This window comes from Mauremys mutica, chromosome 1 (assembly GCF_020497125.1).
Source record: "Mauremys mutica isolate MM-2020 ecotype Southern chromosome 1, ASM2049712v1, whole genome shotgun sequence".
Classification (NCBI taxonomy): Eukaryota; Metazoa; Chordata; order Testudines; family Geoemydidae; genus Mauremys; species Mauremys mutica.
Genome location: NC_059072.1, coordinates 73686395 through 73709861, shown reverse-complemented (window position 1 = coordinate 73709861; position 23467 = coordinate 73686395). Strand labels below are relative to the sequence as shown.

At 41.2% G+C, this 23467-nt stretch overlaps 1 protein-coding gene across 1 annotated transcript in view; it reads right to left on the bottom strand.

Moving 5' to 3' along the window:
- The window catches only part of OTOGL (otogelin like), a 133362-nt gene that overhangs the window by 74972 nt on the left and 34923 nt on the right, over nt 1-23467 (bottom strand). Inside the window, exons 19-25 of the mRNA XM_045032935.1 lie at nt 22961-23170; nt 22209-22374; nt 20670-20744; nt 19546-19595; nt 18615-18777; nt 15118-15225; nt 13584-13722 (exon numbers count right to left, since the gene is read on the bottom strand). Of these exons, the coding sequence (XP_044888870.1) occupies nt 13584-13722; nt 15118-15225; nt 18615-18777; nt 19546-19595; nt 20670-20744; nt 22209-22374; nt 22961-23170 (911 nt within the window). The remainder of the gene's footprint in view (nt 1-13583; nt 13723-15117; nt 15226-18614; nt 18778-19545; nt 19596-20669; nt 20745-22208; nt 22375-22960; nt 23171-23467) is intronic.

Sequence of the window (23467 nt, the reverse complement as noted above, 5' to 3'; positions counted from 1 at the left end):
GCCCCCACACCCCTAACAATCCTCCAGTCCCTACCACTGGCCCCAACAACTCTCTCCCCAAGCTGCCCCAGGAAGGCTCTTCCCATCTCGTCCACTGACAACCACCCCCTCAGGCTGTTCCAGCTTTTCTCACCCCAATAATTCTTCCCCAGGCTCTCTCCTCCCAACAGCCATATACACGTCCCCCTTCCATGCTCTCTTTCACAGCAAGCCATCCCAGCAACCCAACTCCCTCTAATACCCTGGGGTCCTCTGGTGCCCCCAGGTCCCTCTGGTTCTGAGACGTGCAGGAGATAGATTCTGTTTTCCCCACACATGCTTGCTCACCCTGCTCAGGAAATCTTAAGGGTGAAACATCAGTTGCTTTTTCTCACCAGCAAGAAATGTTGTGTGTGGGACTGAAGAGAACTTGGCGGCTATGGGAAGCGGTCTTGTAATCAATACAAATAACAATGAGCAGCACAGCTTAAAGTATTGTTCTGATCTGAAAAGTGACTATGTGGTGGTGAGGATATGGGTTTTTTGCTGATCATTGGAAGACACTGCACAGCCCCGCATAACCCCCAGTCCCATGGTGCCCTTAGGAAGAGACCCCACTGAGCCAGCTCACAGTTTGTGGGGCTTGGGGTTAACTTCTAGCAAGAGTCTGCTCAGGGAAGCACTGCTAGCTTGATGCTTCCTAGGGGCAACAGGCTCTAATTAGGTTCAGGATCTTAAAGGCTATATCATCAATGCAGAGCTATCTCAAATTATCAACATTCGAGGTAACACCTCTCAAGTTAGCCTGGTTTGAGTGAGAGGAGCCACACTGCAAGTTAACACTCAGGTGATGTTTTCACTGAAAACAGTGAGAGAGAGAGAGAGTGTGTGTGTGTGTGTGCGCATGCGCATAGAAACCTCTTAGTGTGGGTAGACAAATTTGTGCTAGCTGGACTCTAGCTAGTGCACTGAAAATAGCTATGTGGGTGTTGTGGCTTTGATGGAGACTCAAGCTATCTACTCGAGCTCAGACCAAGAGGGTCGGGCTGCCACACAAGCTGCAACGTCCACCCTGTCTATCTGGGCTGGGAGGCACGCTCCCTGCTGCAGCGTAGACATACCCTGATAGGTCAGCCAAGTTGAGTTAAAGGCACCACCACACTAAAGGGTTTTTTGCGTATGAACAGAACGTGAGTTCAGGGGGGTGGACACAAGTTATAAAACGAGTTAACTCTGCAGTGACAACAAGCACAGTGAGGAACTGGGTTACTCCCATGAGAGAGACAGAGCAGTATTGCTGACCAAAAGCCCAGACAGGGAGCCTTAAGGACCCATAAGTACTTTCCTGTTTGTTGGTTTATATATTAGAGATCATTTATGGAAAGCTGCATGGCAGGAATGCAGCCAGAGACTGCCAGTTTGTATTGTTTTGATTAAAATAAAACTCCTGAAATAAATCAGAAATCTCAGAAATGGCATTCTGTGTTTAAACCTAAGCCTCTTGTGCACCCTCTCCTGCCACTCAAACCCTGACCCTGGCCCCTACTATAAAAATGCCCCTTGTGGGGCTCCATGTTTATTGTGTCACAAAACTTTCAGTATCAAATTTGCTCAGTTAATAAAGACTTTTTTCCCCTAACTGCCAGCCCTGCCACTCCTCCACAGATCTGAAAGTAGCTGGGTTCTTTCCTTCTCACACAGTACCTTGAGTTACACCTGTGTAGTCCCATGATCTGCAAATTCAGCAAGCAGTGGCACATGTGCCACCCTATTACTTTCAGTGGGTAAAACACAGGTACAACTGCAATGTAGTAAATAATCCTGTTGATGATGCAAAAAAAGAAAGAAGTCCAACTTAGACAGTAATCTCTTTGGCAGACAAACCGTCTTTTTGTTCAGTGTTTAGCACAATGGGGTCTGAGTCCATGACTGGGGCTCTTAGGTGCTACAGTAATACAAATAATAAATAATTATTAATAATCAAACACACTCTCAGTAACCTGCTGTAACAAACTACTTTTGTCACTGATGTTGGCAGATACGTCCGAGTATACACAGGGAGCAGATCTAGTGAATAACAAGGTGTCATTTTTACATAGTCACTTTCCAGAGCAGAGCTACTCTTTACCTTATTAGGTAAAATGTCCACAAAGAGGGATGTGCTACAATCTGTCATGTGAAACCAAGTCACGCTGATAGAAACTAGAAATAAAATGGTTTTCCCACTTCAAGAGAAACTAGTATCTTCCCACATAAATTACCATATCCAGCCTGCTCCAGCTTTAATATCAGTTTCTTTGTGATAACACGGAGTTGCTAAGCAACGTGAAAGGCAGAGTGTCACGGACCTGGGCACTCAGTCAAAAACTCATTGTCAGTCTTAACTTCTCAGAATGTTCTTTTGCTAGACTTTCCAACTGCACTGTATCCCAGGCCTTTGAGACAGGAAAAATAAACTGCTACCACTTCCCAAATGCGTAATAATGCTCGGGAATGTTACATCTTATTTCTGTCACAAATCTTCAGCTGCTATCAGTGCCAACTAATAAGAACACTATGCTCATCTCAGAAAATGCAGCCCAATAAATGATGACTTGAAGTGAAGGTCGTTGGTTTTTTTGGGGGGGGAGGGAGGGAGGGGGAAAGAAATCAGTTAAATCCATCTGCTTTAGAACTACATGCTCAAATAACCAGGATTAGTGGGATACTCAGTAATTAACTGATTTAAAGGCATACCCTCTTCTCCATCTTTACCAGGTCCTAATATCCAGGCTCACTGGCTCCCGCTCTGTATGATGTACCAGCATGCCCTCTGGTAGTACCACTGCACTCTCTACGGAATGCCACCAGCATAGTATAGACAAACTTAGCCGCTTCCCCTTTTTATACGTCATGAAAGCCCAGGCTTATTATTTGTTATTTAGTGTGATGTGATGCTCTAAAACTCCTCTGCAAGGTGCCTAATGTTTAACTCCTGAAGCATCCTTGCTAATCTATTATTGACAAAGACCTCAATCCTGCAAGGATGCAGAGCATTCTGTCCCCAGTCGAGCAAAGCACTTAAGCATAAGCATTAAAGCCTATATACCTTTGTGTTTTCGTAGAAATACACACACATTGTTTACTGTTTAATTTTAACTTCTTGCCTACCTGAAGCACAATGCTAATGGCCCCCAAAAGGCTTTGCAGGAGTCGTGTGCATTGGTACTGAGAGTCACCAGATGGCACTGATACACACAGTCTCACAAGTTCTGAGAAATGGTTAAGAAGAGCTCAGAACTGGAGATGGGATGCATATTTATATGGAAGAAAGGGGGGTTCTCACCATGGAGGAGAGCACCAGGAAAGGAAAATGGAGAAAAGAGCAGTGATATTGCTCACGTCTCCAAAAAATCACTTATTTATTTATTTATTTAAAAATAAATAACATTTGGAACTACTAACATGCAAGCCAAATATCAACCAAACGATATGACATTTTTGTTACATTTCTCGCTTCCCCCTCACACCTTTTCCTTGCCATCCCCTATGTCTATATTAAGTCTAATTTTGTTTGTAAACTCCAGAAAGCACTGATATAATCGGATAAATCTGTAAAGTACCATACCCCTCTATGGCACTGTAAGAATAATGAATGATAACACTATTGAGTAGAAGGGCAGGAGCAGGGTGCAGCTGTGGTGGGTGGGAAGGCTGTGGCAATACTATATGGAGAGGGTTATTATTCCAGTTTCTAACTCACCCTCTGACCATTTTCAGATGTCTGATAATGCACTCAGGATACCCTCCCCAGAAGTGACTTCCAAAATATACCATTTTACGACCTTCATTTGATTTCCTAATTCTGGGAGCTTTTTATAGTAGTACAGAGTATGTGTACTAACAACCGTTTAGTGAATCTGACTCTATTGACATTTCAGAGTGGTACTATGGCAAGGGAATCTCTCTGGTTAACACATTCCAAAGTTCATTTCTAAAAGATTTTTGATTTTTAATTAAATCAAAATTTCAAAACCAAAATGATGCAATCAGGTAAAAAGGATTTTTTTCCTTCTTTTTTTCATATTTTAAGAAAAAGAATGCATAAAATCATTTAAACAGATTCTCCTTTGTTTCGTGTATTTAATTTTGCCTTGCTTGTGTATCAGATTTGGCATTTTCTTCGGTTACATTACAACAATCCTTTTCTAATTAAAAATGTGATATTCCCTAGATTAAGGTTTTGGGAATGCTTGGGTATCTGTTACCAAGTGATAGGATCCCCAGCAGTATAAATTATTTTGAGATACAGAAGGTATCTAAACAGCACAGTTAATGGATGTACTGATTTATTGCATGTTTAAATATTTAAATTTTCATTTATATGGAAGCATGCAGTATCATAAAGTGTATGTGATATATTATTTTTGTTAATGGACCATAAATGTGGTTTCATTATTAATAGCTACTTTTTAGATTTAACTAATTTTCTTGTCACTGTGAAGATTTTGCTTTGTTCCTTAGTAAAGCAAAATGTAAGGTGAAAATGTAGAAATGAAATTGTGACAGCAAGTTACTTTTCCTAAGTAACATATGAGGTATTTCTGAGTACCACAAAGCATTGTCAATGACTACAAGTCCTAGACTTCATTACAACTTTTATAACAAAAAAAGTTAAAATTGGATCATTAATATTGCTATAATGTAACGTCTAGTTTCTATGGATTCAGAAAGGTAGGATCTGAGGAGCTTTCGTGACTCAGCCCATAGCAAATTTAATTCAGAATCAAACATTTTCCTATATTGCCCCTACATTACCCATTCTTAGAGTCTCACCCACACTGTCACCCCTAAAGCAGCAGCATCCGGTGACCCACAGTAACATCGTCAACCTGACTCACATGCTTAGAGTTCACATATGGTAAAGGGCTCTCAGCAGTGAAATGACAACACACACAGTGATCACCCTAAAACAGATGAGTACAAGGTTATTTTTGTTTATGGCTGGGAGTGCTATATTAACAGTCTATGGAGCCTGACACACCAGAAGCAAGCAGTATTATCAGAACTCCAAGTAGCCATTTTTATGGTGGTCTTGCTCTTCAGACAGGCAACAAATTAAAATGTAGATTAGAGATTTCCAAAGGACACCTGCCCAATCATAACACCAAAAGCAAAAATCAATGGTGAAAAAGTTAACTTTCTTCATGCTGTGTGGTCACTGCTGAATAGTAAGGACCCATCGTATGGTGCCAACCTGTCAATCACACCACACCTCCTCAATAACTCCAGTCTCATGGCAAGAAATTTTGTTCCAGCCATTGCTAGAAACCCTCCATGCTAATCTGCACAAATTGAAAGCAATCTTTCCTTTGTTGGAGAACAAAAGTGATTCATTCACAGCATAATTTAATGGTCTGGATAGCCAGATGGTGGAGACAGAAAGGCACGTAGAGGTAATTGAGTCTGAAATCATTGATCTGGAGAAAATGGAACAAGAGCATAAACCCATTGCCAACTGTAATTGAATCCTCTGCTCACCGAGAGGATGGAACAAGTGGAAAAAAAGATACAAGCCAAAGTTATCTGGATACTGAGCTTCCCAGGTGAAGACTAAAAAGGAGAGGGACATCTCTATGGGCTTGGTTAAGAAGAACCTAGCATGACTTCCAAAAATTGATATAAAGAGGAGCTTGACTCTCACTGACTTCATTGGGCTTTGAAGCAGGCTCTGAGTATTAGCATAGAGCTCTCATTCAAGGACAGGCTGATCTTCAGGCTACGCAGACCCTTCAAAATTCTTCCTTGGTTGACATTCATCAGGTGGGAGCATGACCTCTCCTACATCACTGAACGTGGAACTCTGTTTCTACAAAGAGGACAGCCCTGAAAGGCTGCAAAATGCCTACACGCTAGCATTGTGCAGCCACTACTGAAGATGAGATTGAATTTCAGGAGTGAAAGCAGCTATAGAGGCAATTATGAACTAATTAGATTAGGCCCTACATATATAACACACAAGTGGCAATTTTAACATATATGCAAAAGTACCAGGAAACAAACAGGAATGAAACAACTGAGGAACATGTAGTATAGACAACCTCAGTTATTTTACAGTAGAAAAATATCACTGGGTTTACTTTCCTATGCTTTTAAGGAAAGATCTTCTATTTAGCTATAACACTTGGCTGGCATGAATTCATCAATATTCAGACCTGCAAAAAATGAGCAATTTACTTGACTTATGATGAAGTGAAAAAGATTAGCCGATCTGCATGGAATAGAGATTTGCTGCTTTGAAAGGCTTTGTTAATTAAAGAAGATTTTAAATTGCTAGGGCTTAAAATAGACACGTTCTTTAAGAAGTCATGCACAAATGCAGTAACCTTTATGTGTACTAAATTCATAATGTTATATACTACATGAAACAAAATATCCTGAAATACATTACTAATTAATGAGAAATAATCTCCCTGATTTAAAAAAAAATTGCTCCATTCAATTCTTTCATATGTTTTTCTTACCCAATAGAGAATATGTTCTTGAAACTTTTATAAAAAGCCTTTTCATTTGCCTGGTGTCATCTTAAACAAAAAGTGCTGATAATAATTACACTGAGTCTGTCTGTGTTTTAAAATGTCCTAAGTGGCTGAAAGATTAAATGTGTTTCCTTTCACCCTTCCCAACACAAGCAGGTGCATCTGCTTAAACTTTAACAGCAGGATATATTGATAATGTGTATGGTTTAAACACAGTGCATCAGATTCAGAAAGGCTAAATGCCAAGTCAAACAGCTTCAGCCAATTAAACCGACTGGCACAACTCACTATCCTATCAACTGAGAAAACAGCTATAGTAGATTCAGGATAAAATGCAAGAACTCAGTCCTGTGTCAGTAAAGAACACAGCAATAAGTATTTGGTAGCAACAGTTCCCAGTATTGTATTCTACAGCCAGTTTATAAACTAGCAGGAGCAAAGTGACCTAATTTCTCACAGAAAAAAAAAATCTGGTTCAGAATAGACTGTTTAACCAGTCAAATTAATGTGTACATTTTAAAGTGGTGATTTTTTTTTCCTTGCAGAAAATGGGAAATGAGTTTGGAAGGCTATTGCAATACAATACAAAAGTACAGTATAACCTCAAAGTTATGAACACCAGAGTTATGAACTGACCTGAAATACTCAATCAGGCAGCAGCAGAGAAAATAAAACATAAATACAGTACAGTTAAACGTAAACTACTAAAAAAATAAAGAGAATGTTTTTGAAAAAAAGATTTGACAAGGTTAGGAAACCCTGTGCTTTTTTTCATTTAAATTCAAATGGTTAAAGCAGCATTTTTCTCCGGCATAGTAAAGTTTCAAAGTTGTATTAAGTCAATGTTCAGTTGCAAACTTTTGAAAACAACCATAGTGTTTTGTTCAGCATTACAAACATTTCAGAATTATGAACAACCCCCATTCTCAAGGTGTTCATAACTCTGAGGTTCTACTGTAAATAGTTTCCATTCTCTTCTTCCCCCAAGAGCAACAAGTTGGAATCATCATTTGAAATTATTATATCAAATATGCTGTTGATTAAGCATAATGTTGCTTTTTAGGGAACTACTTTGTAGTGGAGGTGGTGTGGATAAGTGGTTGAGGTTTCTGTCCTGGCTCTGCCACTGAACTGCTGTATAACCTTGGGCAAATCACTTCAATTCTCTGTGCCTGTTTTCCCTCCCATCTTTTATCTGCCTGGTCTATTTAGAGTGCAAGCTGTTAGGCACAGAGACAGTCTCTTATAATGTGTTTGTTCAGAACCTAGCACAAAGGTGCCTTAACCTCAGCTAGGATTTCTGAGCACTACTTTAAGCAAATAATAGTAATAATACTGTAGGTGATTAAACGATGCGTAGGATAATTATGAAGAGAAGGTCACGGCATTGTACTAAATTAGGAACAATCAACTATAATTTCAAAAAGTGGCCTCTTTCTGCATACAAAGCTATTACATTTGCACAAAAAAGTTCTTGTTTATGCACACAAATATGGTAATTATATGTATGCAAAGGAATGAATATGCAGAATTAGAGGTTGGATATTAGAAGAATGTGAAGTAAATAGGGTAAAGACTAAATAATAATAATTTTGCTTCTGCTCTTGCTTTTAGTTTAAATAGGCTAAATAAGCAAGTAAGAGTATGTACCTGAGAGCACAAGGCTGCACTTCTCTTCTCCCAACCCCTCCACAGCTGGTAGCCTTGAAGATAAGGGGCTAATAGAGCAAGGGGTTGCTATGGTAACCAAGCAGCTGGAGGGGAGGGGAGGTAAAAAGGAGACTCAACGTCTGCAAAAGAGTAACCATAGCCAAAAGTAACTCTGCTCTTTACCCCTTCCATCAGGTACAAAAGAGTTGGTCTTATTGACCCCCGACTTAAGGCTCCCCAGAATGGAACATGGCCATATATTGGAAGGAGTGGTACCAGGGGAGGGCCACTACAAGTATAATTAAGTACGCCAAGAAGAGGGAGCTCCATCCCTGTGCAGAGCTAAGGGTTAGGAGAAGAAGGGGGTTCTGCTGGTGTATAGAAATATAGTTGGGGGAGAGGAAGAGGAAAACTTTATTGGCGTATAGAGATAGCCCGACTGATGTAAAGGCTTTGGAATATGCTTGCTCGTTTAGCCCCAATAAACCCTCCAATTGCCTGCAGCCTGGACTCTGGACTGTTATTTTCCAGCAAACTTTGTCTGGGAACTGAGAGAGAAGAGGGAACCGGACCTCCGCCAACACTGGGTCCTGGCTGGATAAGCATGTGAACCACATGTTCACGCTCCCACAAGTAATATGCCAATTACACCTATATACATTACATGCAATGTTTATTAAATATGATAGACAGGGTGCATACTTTAATATTCAGTTGGAGTATCTATAGCACATATACTTCAGAGTTCCAGCTAAATCAACTGGATTTAATGAATAGGAAATAAAACAGTTTAACCTAATCCCTGGGACAAATATTTAAAGCAGAAACTGCCCATCCTTTCAATAGGAGAGACATGGAAACTATCTGATAAATCAGTCTCTTCACTGCCTCTAAATATTTTATAGACAGAATTGAACAAATAGCAATATTATTGATTCTAGCAATCATCATACAGCGCCTGGCTTGTAGTAAACAATCCTTCTGCAGGGGTGGTGAAATCCTTCAACACGTCAGTGTAACCCAAGGACCATGAACAAATTAGCTATTGTGAACCAGGCATATCTTTGCTTTTTTTTAAAAAAAAAATTGAGTTTGAAAGGCTTCTAGGTAGGCCTACCATTGCACCTGTCTCCAACACAACAAGGCCAGTACTGATATCACAAATCTACATAGGCAGCATTTTCATCACTTGTGTCATCTCGTTCACTGGATGAAAGGACTACAGGCAATGTGCCATATGCCTTGATTATGTGACTGCCAACTACATTCTTGAACTTTAGAACTCCATGTGCTCCCGGTGGTTCATTTAAAAATATATATATTTAATATGAAGAATGGCAGGTGAAACTCGACTGGACAATGTGAGGGATCAGCAAAATAGCCATAGCCCCCTGAAGGTGGAAGGATTAGTAAAGATTGGGCTATGTACCTATGCAGCTGGATGATTTACAGATTAAGAGATGGCTATTAATTTTCCAACTCACACATGTCAAGATGGTATAACAAATAGGTTAACTTCTATTTCTAGTTAGAAGATGCCCTGATGCATATCAGGAGTTTAGTTGTGAGTAATTTTGTTTGTTTTGGCTTTTGGTAGAAGAGGGTTGTAAATCATCATTTTGAATCATGCTTTGCAAACAGACATAAAAACTTTAGGCCATAGATGTAAAGTTGTAATGTAAGTTCACATAGTTCTTACTTTGGTAATTTTGTTTTATTTCACACTGTTCTGGGTATTTTGTAAAGTTCCTATGAAATATTATTTTGAATAATAATGACTGAGAAGCTGGACTTTTTATCAGAGTTAGAAGTACTAGGTCACACACTAACTCCTCACTTAAAGTTGTCCCGGTTAATGTTGTTTCGTTGTTACATTGCTGATCAATTAGGGAACATGCTTGTTTAAAGTTGTGCAATGCTCCCTTCTAACGTCATTTGGCAGCCGCCTGCTTTGTCCACTGCTTACAGCGTCCTGTTGCAGCTAGCTAGTGGGGGCCTGAAACCAGGGTGGACTGGCAGCTTCCCTCTCAGCTCCCCGCTCCTCTAAATTCCCTATGCAGCAGCTGCCCAGCAGGCTAGCAATTGCAGCTGTCCCTCCCCACAACTGCCATGTGCTGCTCCTGCCCTCTGCCTTGGAGCCGCTCCCCGAGACCCCTGCTTGCTGTGCGGGGGAGAGGGCAGGAAGAGGGGGGCTAATGCCAAGGTGTTCTCCACCTCTCTGCTCCTGCACCCCGCTTACCCCATCTTCCATAGAGCAGGGGGGACACAGGACAAGGCTCAGGACGAAGGGAGCTTGCTGGCAGCAGCTGCAGTCTCAGCAAGCTGATCTAATTAACAAGGCAGTGTAGTTAAAGGGGAAATGCACATCTCTCTCTCACACGCATGGTGTGTGTCTCTGTCTGCGATGCTGTCTCCCCTCCCTCCATTCCTGCTGCCTTGTAGAGTGTGAGAGTTAACCCTTGAGGGCTCAGCCAATTGCTAGTTCATCATTTAGCAGTAAGGCTTTCCCAGGGAAATATCTCACCCTCTGACTTCACCACCTCAACCAAGCCTCACAATCATCATCACTGTGTACCAGTATTAAATTGTTTGTTTAAAACTTTGTGTGTGTGTGTGTGTGTGTGTGTGTGTGTGTGTGTGTGTATATATATATATATATATATATATGATAGATAGATAGATATACACACATTAATGTAATGTAAATGAGGGGGTTAGATTCCAGGGAATTTTTTTTTCACCAGACAAAAGACTATATATTCCCTGGACTCTAACCCCCTCATTTACATTAATTTTTATGGGGAAATTGGATTCACTTAACATTGTTTTGCTTAAAGTCGCATTTTTCAGGAACATAACTACAACATAAAATGAGGAGTTACTCTACTAGCATAGTAAAAATATTCTTTTATCGGACATTACTGGAATTCCAAAAACAGATTCTCACTTCTAAACACTACCACAAGCACCACCCAAGAAGAAGAAATAATTAGTGTTTTTTTTGTAACAGGAGGATACATTTAGAAATGTCAGTAATGGTATTTTTACATAAAATAGGCAAGTAACATAAATATTTGCTGTTAGGAACATTAGTAGGTAGTTGCCAGCCAATCATAATAAAGTAATTTGTGGCTTTTTTGTTAAATCAGCACACTTGAGTTTAATTAGACACCCAGTGAGTGTAACCCAGATCCCATTGGAGTCAATGGAAAGAATTCCACTGATTTGGGCATTGTGGATCAGGCCTCTAGAAACTATGCCAACCAAGTGCATTTTATAAATGAACACGTGATATAAAACAAATAAACAAACAAATGCAAAAGCTGTATCTAGCTGCACAGTAGTTTCCATGCTAGCTGCTCTTACAGGAAAACAGTCTCTGGGTATGATCACCAGAGCCGCCCAGAGAATTCCGGGGGCCTGGGGTCTTCGGCGGTGGGGGGCCCCTTCCGTTCCGGGACCCGCCGCCAAAGTGCCCCGAAGACCCGCGGCAGGGACCCCCCCGCCGCCGAATTACCACGGAAGCGGGACCCGCCGCCGAAGTGCAGCCCGGTCTTCGGCGGTGGGGGGTCCCCGCCGCGGGTCTTCGGGGCACTTCGGCGGCGGGTCCTGGAACGGAAGGGCCCCCCCGCCGCCGAATTACTGCCGAAGACCGGGCTGCAGTTCGGCGGCGGGTCCCGCTTCCGCGGTAATTCGCCGGCTGGGGGTCCTTCCGCCCCGGAGCGGAAGGACCCCCCGCAGGCGAAGACCAGGAGCGAAGAAGCTCCTGCGCCCGGCCCCGCAAGAGTTTTCCGGGCCCCCCGGAGCGAGTGAGGGACCCCGCTCCAGAGGCCCCGAAAAACTCTCATGGGGGCCCCTGCTGGGCCCGGGGCCTGGGGCAAATTGCCCCTCTTGCCCCCCCCTCTGGGCGGCCCTGATGATCACACTGCAATTAGACACCCGCGGCTGGCCCATGCCAGCTGACTCCAGCTTGGGCTCTGGGGGCTCAGGCTAAGAGGCTGTTTAATTGCAGAGTAGACATTCAGGCTCAGGCTGCAGCCCACGCTCTGAGACTCTCCCATCTTGCAGGGTCCTAAAGCCAGGGGTCCTCCCCAAATCTGAACATCTACACCACAATTAAACAGCCCTTCAGTTCAAGCCTGAGTCAGCTAGCATGGGCCAGCTGCAGGTGTCTACTTGCAGTGCAGACATACCCTGTGAGAGCAATACAACTGTCATTTTGAAATTACATTGTCACTTTTTATTGTTCTCTGTGTCACAGAGAATATAGTGCAAAGCAATTACCTGTATGGTTAGTTTAGAACTGCGGTTCTCAATCCACAGCTCAGCTGCGTGCTAAAAAACATTCAATATTTGCCATTCTGATCTGAAAGGAGGTGGGGCTGGCTAAGGAGGACACAGCATCTGGCAGCCTGCTGGAGCGCTCCTGTCAGCAGGGTTGCTGGTGAGTGCTGCAGGGAGGCAGGGTGCAGGAGAGTGGGTCTCTGGGCAGGTTTGTGGGGAGGGAGGGCACTCTGGGCACTGAGGGGGTGGGGGCGCTGGGAACTAGGGTTTTGTGGGAGGTGCTACAGCATGCCCAGGTTTTAGGCTGCCTGGCCCCGCATGGCGGGCTATGGGTGTCCGGCTGCCCAGACCCGTGATGCAAGGGGGTAGGGTCAGGCTGCCCATCCCCACGCCCTGGACTCCACTCCTGGCCCCACCCTGTGGAGGAGTCTCTGGGCGGGGGGGGCTGGGCATAGGGGACTGTGCAAGGCTTTTGGGGGGACGTGATGTGGTTCTCAATCTGCAGCCCACATCACACATTGTGGGCTGCATATGCAGCCCAAAATGATAAATAGCTTGAGAACCACTGGTTTAGAACAAGCTAGCTAGATGCAATTCTAGTTAGATGCAAATAATGGTTAGCCAATCTTAAACTGTTCCTATGCCCTGCTATTTGTTTTAAGGCTGACAACTTATTCAGCAAGGTTGAGTACAGAAAATAAAGAAAGCCTTTGCTACAAAGAGCTTAAATCTAAAAGATACAGCTGGAGGAGCACAATGGGAACTCCAGCTGGGGAGATGGCTTGATGAGGGTGGTCTCTACACATCCCTTTGATTTGTCTTCCCTTATCATGGCAGGGCAGAGACAGGTCCTGTCTTTTATTTGTCCTTAGAGCACCTTTGTACACTTTGTCCACTATATAAAAAAAATCATCACTATCATATTCAAAATAGCGTTAGCACAAAAAGCCATTTATAGGATAATTCTTTATAGATTTCCCCTTTACATCTCTGTTGCACCCTCTTTATTAAAGGCTCTTTCCATATATCAACTATTGATACTGAAAAAATGTAGAGGCTCTCTTTGCAAGTCCAGTTCTCTATTTTTTTTTCTTTTTTTACACAGGAGCGTGGCTAGGGAAAATAAAAACAATGTGTGAACAATTCTCCTACCTTCACTAAATAAGCTTGGCAGTCACTGACGTAATCATATTCCAACCCATCAAAAGTATAATAATGTCGATCCCCATAAACCGTACACACAGCAGGACAAGGATAACTGGTGCATGTGAATATCCCTCGCCGGCAAACACTGTGAGGAAAAGGTAATATAGTCCATAACATCTCATAGAAAGGCTATTTTCCTTTCAAACCCTTATTTTTCAAAGAAGTTTTCTTATATTCTTTATTTTGACTTGTGGGGGAAAAAAACAAGGAAGGGGAAAACTTGCATGGCCACGTTAACCCAGAGTTGTGCTGCATGCTGCCCCAAAGCTGTGGGCTTGCCAGTGTTGCAGAAGTGGCAAAAGGGTGGCCTTAAACCCACATATTTGATAAAGATGGGCAGAAAATGAACATGAAAACCCTACCGATTCCATGGCACATGAGACCATTCCCACTGCCTCCTCAGGGTGCACTGGCAGCATGGATAACTCCAGCACCGTGATGCCACTCTACAATGCCTAAGCCAGATTCTTAGAACACTAAGAAATTTCTGTTTGTGATTCATTTTGATATATTTTTGAGACAGGATCTATATTTGTTCAATACACAGAGCGCTCCTATTACTATCAATGGATGTCCTTGTGCCAAACGAGCCCCAAAGTTGCTTACATTTGGAGGGCCAAATTTTGCTGTCAGTTACATGAAGTGACTTAAATGGAGTTGCCTGGTGTAAATGACATCAAAAAATCCAGAGCCTCTGCTTATGCATGTGTAATTAATTTTCTGAGCTCATACAATTTGCTAGTAACACTTTCACACTATCACTAATTTGTACATGCAAGCTGACTACAAAGCAAGAGCAAACAGGTTGTGTCCCTCAATTATATTTTTTTCCACATGTGAGTTAGCGCATACAAAGTTGTGTGGGTGCCAGTGCAGGCCAGGTTGAAAACCTGTGAAAGGAATCCAGGTGCTATCTCTCCAATTTTAAAAATATTTTAATGCTGTTTAGTTGTTCTATTTCCTTTATTTTTTTGTGACCCATTTTTCTTCTTCCATGGTCTTGGCTAATGGACAGATTCTGGTATCCTCACGCATACTAAGTAGTACTTTATCCTGCACATAGCCCCAAGCCTTACTAGAGAATAGCATGGGGGATAGCTCAGCAGTTTGAGCATTGGCCTGTTAAACCCAGAGTTCTGAGTTCAGTCCTTGAGGGGGCCATTTAAGGTTCTTGGGCAAAAATCTGCCTAGAGATTAGTCCTGCTTTGAGCAGCAGGTTGGACTAGATGACCTACTGATATTCTATGATTCTACATAAGCTCATCAAGCTGAGCTACCAAATGATCAGCTTCCTCACTCATGATTTTACGTTCAACTTTTCTCTTGTATTCTCCTTCACGGTGTCTCTTTCTTGATATTTCCCTTCCCATACCACCTTCTTTTTCAATGTAGTTACAAAATTTGCTGTATTAAGTATAAAGTTCACTTTATTATTAGGCAATGATGTTTTGGAAATATGTAAAACATAATAGTCACTTACCAGGTATAGCAAGGTGTAGCTATCACTTCTCCGGACAGATACTCCCAATCTTTCCAGGTACATGGACAACTATCAGGAACATAACATTTCCCTTTATGCTCTGCCATCCTTCAAAATAGAAAACAAATCATTGTTTAAAGTGAGAATCCAATTATGTGAGCTTTGACTAATCACCTAAAGCACAGTTTTTCAGCTGTGGCCAGTAGAACATTGCTGGTCACTGGAAAACCTGCTGGTGGTCCAGAGAGCTGGTTGGTCACATTGTGCTGCCTTCTTACCTCCAGCTGCTCAGCTACATAAAAGAATAGCTAAAATATACTATGTTGGGCATAGGCGGCATGTGAGCTGATTTTCAGTGGCACTCACACTGCCTGGGTCCCTGGCCACTGGTTCAGGAGGCTCTGCATGTTAATTTAATTTTAAATGAAGCTTCTTAAACATTTAAAAACCTTATTTACTTTAGATACAACAATAGTTTAGTTATATATTATAGACTTATAGAAAGAGACCTTCTAAAAACGTTAAGATGTATTACCGGCACGCAAAACCTTAAATTAGAGTGAATAAATGAAGACTCGGCATACCACTTCTGAAAGGTTGCCGACCCCTGATATACTACATCCTTTCCTGATATTATGCTCTAGGGAAGCAATTGCTGTAGCTGCCATTGTGGCTGAGTGGGGAAGTGGTCTAGGCAAATAGATGCCATCCACACTATGAATAAGTTTGAGGATCCTTCACTTAAAAATTAAAACAAAGTTCACAGTAATGTTTTCCGAGTATTATCACCAGCATTAAGGATGAGTTTGTATTTTATTTTTCAAATTAATAAGACATGATGGGTAGCGGGGTACCCAAGACGATGAGTCACCCTGTTATCCTCTGCCTCCAAGAAGAGGCAGTCTTGCTTGTACTTAGCTCCCTGTCACAACCAGCCTATTAGCCACTCAAGCATTCTTCTCTGAGCTATGCCAGCCCTTACTTTGCCTTGCAGGCTAACAACAGGTGCACCCCAGTCCCTTTGAAGCAATCCTCTGTGACATCCAACCCGACACTGGCTACTCACAGAAATACCAGGTTTGCTGAGCCCAAGGGAACACGATACACACAGCTTGAAGATTCAGCTCAGAACCATCCCTTTGCTTAACACCACTGCACTAAGATATATTTATAGTGAAAACAAAAATAAGATAATCATCAAAGATTAGAGATTCAGCAGATAGTGAGTAAGGTTATTGGAAACAAATCATAGAAATGTAGGACTAGAAGGGACCTCAGCAGGTCATCTAGTCCAGTGCTCTGCACTGAGGCAGGACTAAATATTATCTAGACTATCGCTGACTGATGTTTGTCTAACCTGTTCTTAAAAATCTCCAATGATGGAAACTCCACAACCTCCCTTGGTAATTTGTACCAGTGCATAACTACCCTTACAGTTAGAAAGTTTTTCCTAATGTCTAAACTATATCTTGCTTGCTGCAATTTAAGCCCATTACTTTTTGCCCTGTCCTCAGTGGTTAAGGAGAACAACTTATCGCCCTCCTCTTTTAAACAACTTTTTACATACCTGACGACTGTTATCAAGTCCCCAACTCAGTCTTCTCTTCTCCAGACTAAACAAACTCAATTTCTTCAATATTCCCTCATAGATCATGTTTTCTAGACCTTAAATCAGTTTTGTTGCTCTCCTCTAGACTTTCTACAATATGTCCACATCTTTCCCAAAGTGTGTTGACCAGAACTGGACACAATACTCCATTTGAGGCCTTATTAGTGCCAAGTAGAATGGAAGAATTGCGTCTTGTTTACAACACTCCTGCTAATACATCTCTGAAGGATTTTTTGCAATAGTATTACATTATTCACTCATTTAGTGTGTGATCCACTATAACCCCCAGATCCTTTTCTGCAGTACTCCTTCCTAGGCAATTTCCATTTTGTATTTGTGCAACTGATTATTCCTTCCAATGTGTAGTACTTTGCACTTGTCCTTATTGAATTTCATCCTATTTATTTCAGATCATTTCTCCAGATCATTTTGAATTCTAATCCTGTCCTCCTAGCTTGGTATCATCCAGAAACTTTTTAAAAGTACTCTCTGCCATTATCCAAATCATTTATGAAGCTATTTAATAGAACCGGACCCAGGACAGCCTTACGGGACCCCACTCTATATGCCCTCCAGCTCGATTGTGAACCATTGATAACTACTCTCTGAGTCTGTTTTTCCAACCAATTGTGCACCTGCCTTAGAATAGGTTCATCTAAGCTATTTTTCTCTAAATTGTTTATGAAAAGGTCATGTGAGACAGCAGCAAAAGCCTTAAAGTCGAGATATATCACATCTACTGCTTCCCCTCTATTCACAAGGCTTGTTACCCTGTCAAAGAAGGCTATTAGGTTGGTTTGACATGATTTGTTCTTGACAATTCCATGTTGACTGTTACTTATCACCTTCTCTTCTTCTAGGTGTTTTCAAACTGATTGCTTGATTATTTGCTCCATTATCTTCCAGGTAATGAAGTTACGCTGACTGGTTTATAATTCCCTGGGTTGTCCTTATTCCTCCTTTTATAGATAGGTATTATATTTGCCCTTTTACAGTCCTCGGGTACATATAAAACAAAATCCTAACACACTTGCAAGAGACTAAACTTAATTAATAGGTTAGCCTCCTGTCTAAAGAAGTTTATCTGACCCAAAGTCCTTTTCAGCTGCCTGAGATCCCATTTTCCTAAATGTAAACAGGAGCGGGATGACAGAGTATCTTCTTTATTCTGTAAATATAGCCCAGCAAACCTTTGAAGTGCATCTCAAGATAAGGTTCTCTTCCCCATCTGCTTTCCTCTACCGGTTAGCTCCCCTCTGAAATTCTTACAATCCTTCATCTGCATTCAGCTCAGACAGGTGATGGGGAACCCATTGTAAATGAGACAATCCTTAAATTTACATTTAAACAACCAGACAGATGGACACACATCTCTTGTCTGACAGAAAAGTGTTTTACACATCTGATGGTGACCAGTACCTTGGTATAGATTTTAAAACATTTCAGTATACATGTATATATATACACATACACATATACACACACATACATTGCTGTTTTCATAATACCTGCACTTATATTTCACAAAAATATTAGTAATCAGTGTGACACAGGCTTCCATTTGTAGCCTAGGACCTGATCTAAGATTGGGAGAACTGCAGGATTCTGTGAAGAAAAGGTCAGGCATGAGGCCTAGCACTTGTGGGGGGTGCACTCACAGAGACAAGAGAAAGGGTCAGTGGTACAGATAGCCCGGTAACCATAACAATCGCTATTTTGCATCTCAGAAAAAAGACAGCTTGATAGATTCAAATGTTTGCAAGCAAAACAGAAGAAGGAAATTTATGAATTGAACTATCTGAACAAAAAAAAAAAGAACAGGGGGTCCCTGTGGAGGCAAAGTATTCCTGTCCCTGTGACTCTACTAAACACTCTGGCTTACACTTACCCTGGGGGGCAGATACAACCACTTGCACATGGTGGTGATGGCACACAGGTGAAGTTCATGGCAAGGTTTGCACAGGAGATCTCACAGTTCACACCAGCTGCTGGTAAGCCAGGCACCGGATATCTGCAGTCATAGTAGATTTTTCCCTCAGGGCATGTGTGAACTTCAAATGTAAAATGCAAATTGAATGAGATCAGCTGCTCCTTTGCACTGAAGGTTTCTAATTCTTTTAGTTCACAATTTATTTTTAAAAATATTGTTATTAATAAAATATACTATTTAAACTCAGTGCATTTTGTATGTGTTTGACTGCAGTTAAGGTGAAAATTTGCATTTTCATTTATATTCTATATAAATGAATATATTTATATTATTCATTATTTCATTAAGACTATCTATTAACTAAGGTCCAAAATTGAAAACTTCAGTGCCTAAAGTTAGGCATCTAAATCAAGGCACCAAAGGCCTGATCCACAGCCGATTATAGTCAATTACCAATTACTTCAGCATGCTTTGGATCAGCCTTTAATGTGGATTTATTTTCAGAGGTGTTGAGCACTCACAAATTCCATCAGAAATCCAACTGAAATTTCATTTGCTCTGCACCTCTGAAAATCAGGTTTCTTCCTTTAGATGTTTTAAAATGTAATTTGGAGGGTTAATTTTAGGCGCCCATTTTTGAAAATTGTGGCCTATGTCTTACAAGAGGTGTTTTTAAAAATTCTACTTAAGTGACTTAGGAATACAAGTTGCATTGAAAGTCAGTTAGGTCAAGATAAGTAACTTTAGACTGAAAAAATCATTGTGACAAAAAGTGGTGATATGTAGCATCTGATGAAATGTATATGAATATAAAAATGCAAATGAATGAATACTCAAAAGCAAACATTTTTCCTGTGAAACAATAAAATAAGACAAGAATATAAATCACCTGCAGTTGTAGCAGTTTCAGTGCATTTCATTGTTCCATTCAAACACTGGCTGGTGTAAAGAAAACAAACCATCTTTATTCCAGGAAAAAATAAATCACACATCTGCTGCCGTATGTAAGAAAACAACTTAGCAATTATGTAGCACTCTAAAAACACTACCTAATTTAAACAATCTAAATCAAGAAGGGAATGATCATTAAACTCTAGAAATCTAAATCTGTCTAAAATTCTGTGTGTAACTTATTTATATTGATTCAGGAACTGGGTGTCTGAGGGTATTGGTAATGTGATACAGGCCCAGATTAACCAATGTGCACTCTGTGTACTTGCATCAGCCCCATCTCAGGGAAATAACATGAGACAACTTGGTGGGGGGAGGGACTAATTGGCACAACACTGCAACACCACTTGCTCGGATTTGGCCCAACCACACCTCTGTCATGATGGAGCCAAACCTCAGCAGCACTGGGGCCTAGTGCACTGGATCACACCCTACTCACTGAAGTTCGGCATGGCCACCTCTCTGAGCACCGCACCCAACTGATCAGCCCCGAAACCCTGTGTCTCTCAACACTTATTGAACTTTGACAGCCACACCAAACCTGAGCAGCGTGGGGCCGAGTGACTGTGAAGTGAGTCGAGCTGGACAGCCAGGATCAGGAGGAGCCACCCTAGCCCAGGATGGGAGTGGAGGGCTGAGCCAAGGGTGAGAGGAGTGGAGGGGCAACTTTGAGTGGTGAGGAAAATCCCAGAGGAGAAGGGTGGGGCTGAGTTGTCGGTTGGCTGTGGGGTGCGTGAGGAGTTTTGGGGGGCTACAGGGTGAGATGGGTTGTGGCAAGTAGGGGGCAATGGGACATGGTGAGGTTGGGCTGAGTGGGGAATATTGAGTGGTGGTAGGATGAGTTGTTTCTTTGGGTTTAAGAGTTCTTTGTTAAGAATGTATTAAATCCAGTTTCTTTCAAGATTTCCTTTTCCAATATATGAAATAAACACAGCTCTTGAAGCAGTTAGACCTGATTCTGAATTAAGAACCGCAAGGGCATAGGGGTCTGCTCATACAATTCTACTAGCAGGATCAGGGCCTGAGTGAGTCAAAGATTAAATACTTAATACCAAAACCTACCAAGAGCCTGACTGTGTGGGCAGGATTTCCGCAGGCTGGAAGGTTCTGCCTTTGTAATAGCAACGACAGCCAGATCTGTGAAAACAAAGCTTATGCATATGGGTATAAAAACTATATGAAATAGGGTATAAGGATATTTACTCTTCAAATCCTAACTAAGTAGGATAAAAACACAGTTTAATTCTCTAATTGATCTGCTTATTTATATTTACAGTGCAAACTTAACCTAAGGCAAGACTTAAAGGGTGAAATCCTGGCCCTGTTGAAGTCAGTGAGTATTTTGCCATTGACTTCAATTGGGCCAGGATTTCACTCATATCCTGTAATGATCTTCAAATTACTCATTTGCTGTTCCTGTGTGTTGCAGTCTCACAGAAAGCAACTTTTCTTCCTGGTTACAGGATGAGTACGCAGGATGCAGCCTGATTTAAGAACATAGGAATTGCCATACTGAATCAGACCGGAGTTTCATCTGGTGTAGTATCCTGTCAGACAATGGCTAGAACGAGACACTTCAGAAGATGGGATAAGCACTCCGCAGAAAGTAACTGTGGAGTAATCAGCTTCCCACATTGATTTCTAATAGCTAGAGATTGGCTAAAACCATGAAAAATGAGGTTTGCTATCCTTTCCAAAATAGTTATTGTCATTAATTGTAACAACTCTGGATAATCTTGATAACCATATAAACATCCAGTCCTTTTTTGAATCTTATTAAGTTCTTGGCCTCAATGACTTCCTGTGGCAATGAGTTCCACAGTTAATTACAAAAAATGAGATGCTGTGTAAAAAGGTATTTCCTTTTATTCATTGTGAACTTCCCACCTTATAATTTAATTGAATGTCTCCTTGGGCTTCTGTTATGTGTAATGGAGAACAGAAGTTAAAGATCCACCTTCTCTATTATTTGATACACCTCTATCATGTCACCTCTCATTTGTCTCCTTTCTACAGTAAACAATCCCAATCTTTTCAATCTCTCTTCATGAGAGAATTTTTACATGACTTTGAACATTCTCGTCGCTCTTCTCTGAACCACCTACAGATCTGCAATATCTTTTTTTAAGACAGGGTGACCAGTACTGCAAACAGTATTCCAGGAGAGGCTGCACCATTGATTTTATATAAGGGCATTATGATAGTTTTTGTGCTATCCCTTTCCTTATGTATCCTAACATTTTGTTAGCTTTTATTGACTGCTGCTGTGCACTGAACAGAGGTCTTCAATGAGCTGTCTACAGTGACACTGAAGTCTCTTCCTTAAGCTGATATAGTTCATTTAGAACCTTCTAAAGTGTACGAGTAGTTTAAATGTTTCCCTCACATGTGCATTACTTTACATTTTCTGATACTGAATCAGTAAATCATTAGTCTTGTTGGCCAGCAGTCACCAATTACACTGTCATCAGCCAATAACTGGTACAGTAATAGTGGTGAAGAAAGGGGAACATAAAATGAGATGCAAGAAAGAGTTCTATTTTAAAGGCTTGCTGCAAAGTGACAAACATGGTATATTCAAAACAATGTAATATGACTTACATTGGCACACAAAAGTTGATTGATTCTTCAAAGTATTTGCCATCAGGACAATTGCATCCTTCAGCACAGTCGCCATTACACACATGCGGGGCAGAAAGGGAAGAACAGGAGTGTTCGCAAAAAGAAGAGCACCGATGATACAGCATACCACTTCGGCACACTAGAGCTAGGGAGGAAACAACATCATCTTATGAGGTTGCAATAAATACACTGAGATACATTCGTGACAGTGTGAGATAACACAGTAAGATGTACTGTCCCAAATTGCCACAGAGATGTGCTGGGGTTTAGTCATGTGATTCTCAGCTAAACCTGAGACCAACTCTGTGTTAGATATGTCTTGTCTTCACCCATTTTGAGGCTTTAAATGATTAAATTCAAGATACCTTTTTGTTAAGAAAAACCCTTGAAGAAGTATGTGTGTTTCAAAGTATATTTGATATATTTCTAGTAACTCGGTTTCTAAGGGAGAGGAAGAATGATGCAGTGGTTAGGGCATTAGCCAACGATTTGAAAGATCTGGATTCAAGTCCCTGCTCTGCCTTCCATATCACACTGTGGCCTCTTTCCCCTCCTTCCAAAAAGTGACACCCTCAGCACTGCAGCTGCATCTACTGGGTATTATGTTCAGATCTGAACATCCCAAAGCAGGATTCTCGCTTCTGATGCAAAGCAAAGATTTATTCTATTTCAAAGAATTTCTCATCATTCCCCATTTCTAAAACTATTCTTCTTTTGCAAATGTTACTCACCACAGTATGAAACTTGAGATCTAAAATCAATAGCAATTCCATGCTTGCCACAGATATAGGCATAGTGTGCAAGTGCATTACACAAACAGCTGCTTCCACATTTACAGGCATCAAAACGGCACAGCTGGTAGTATAATCCTGGACTGATGTATGGGTGACATGGAGCAAAAAGTTCTTGATTGATGATATCACAGTGGGATGCATAGCCAACTAAGGGAAGGCAACATTTTCTTTTTTGGCAGTACCCATGATAATATATCAACCAAAAATAAATAGCAAAGAGTATCAACAACACATCAATTCATATAACTATGCAATAAAAGCTTCTACATAAAGTAGTTCCATAAAATATTGTTCTTTGTAACTGATGTAAATATTTCAGCAATGAACTTTGCTTCAATAAAAATATGTAACTAAATAAAAATCTATATTGAGGTGAAGGAAACATGTAAATGGAAGCAGAATACATTTCGAAAGCATAAGGAAAGTCATTGACAATTCTGAGAG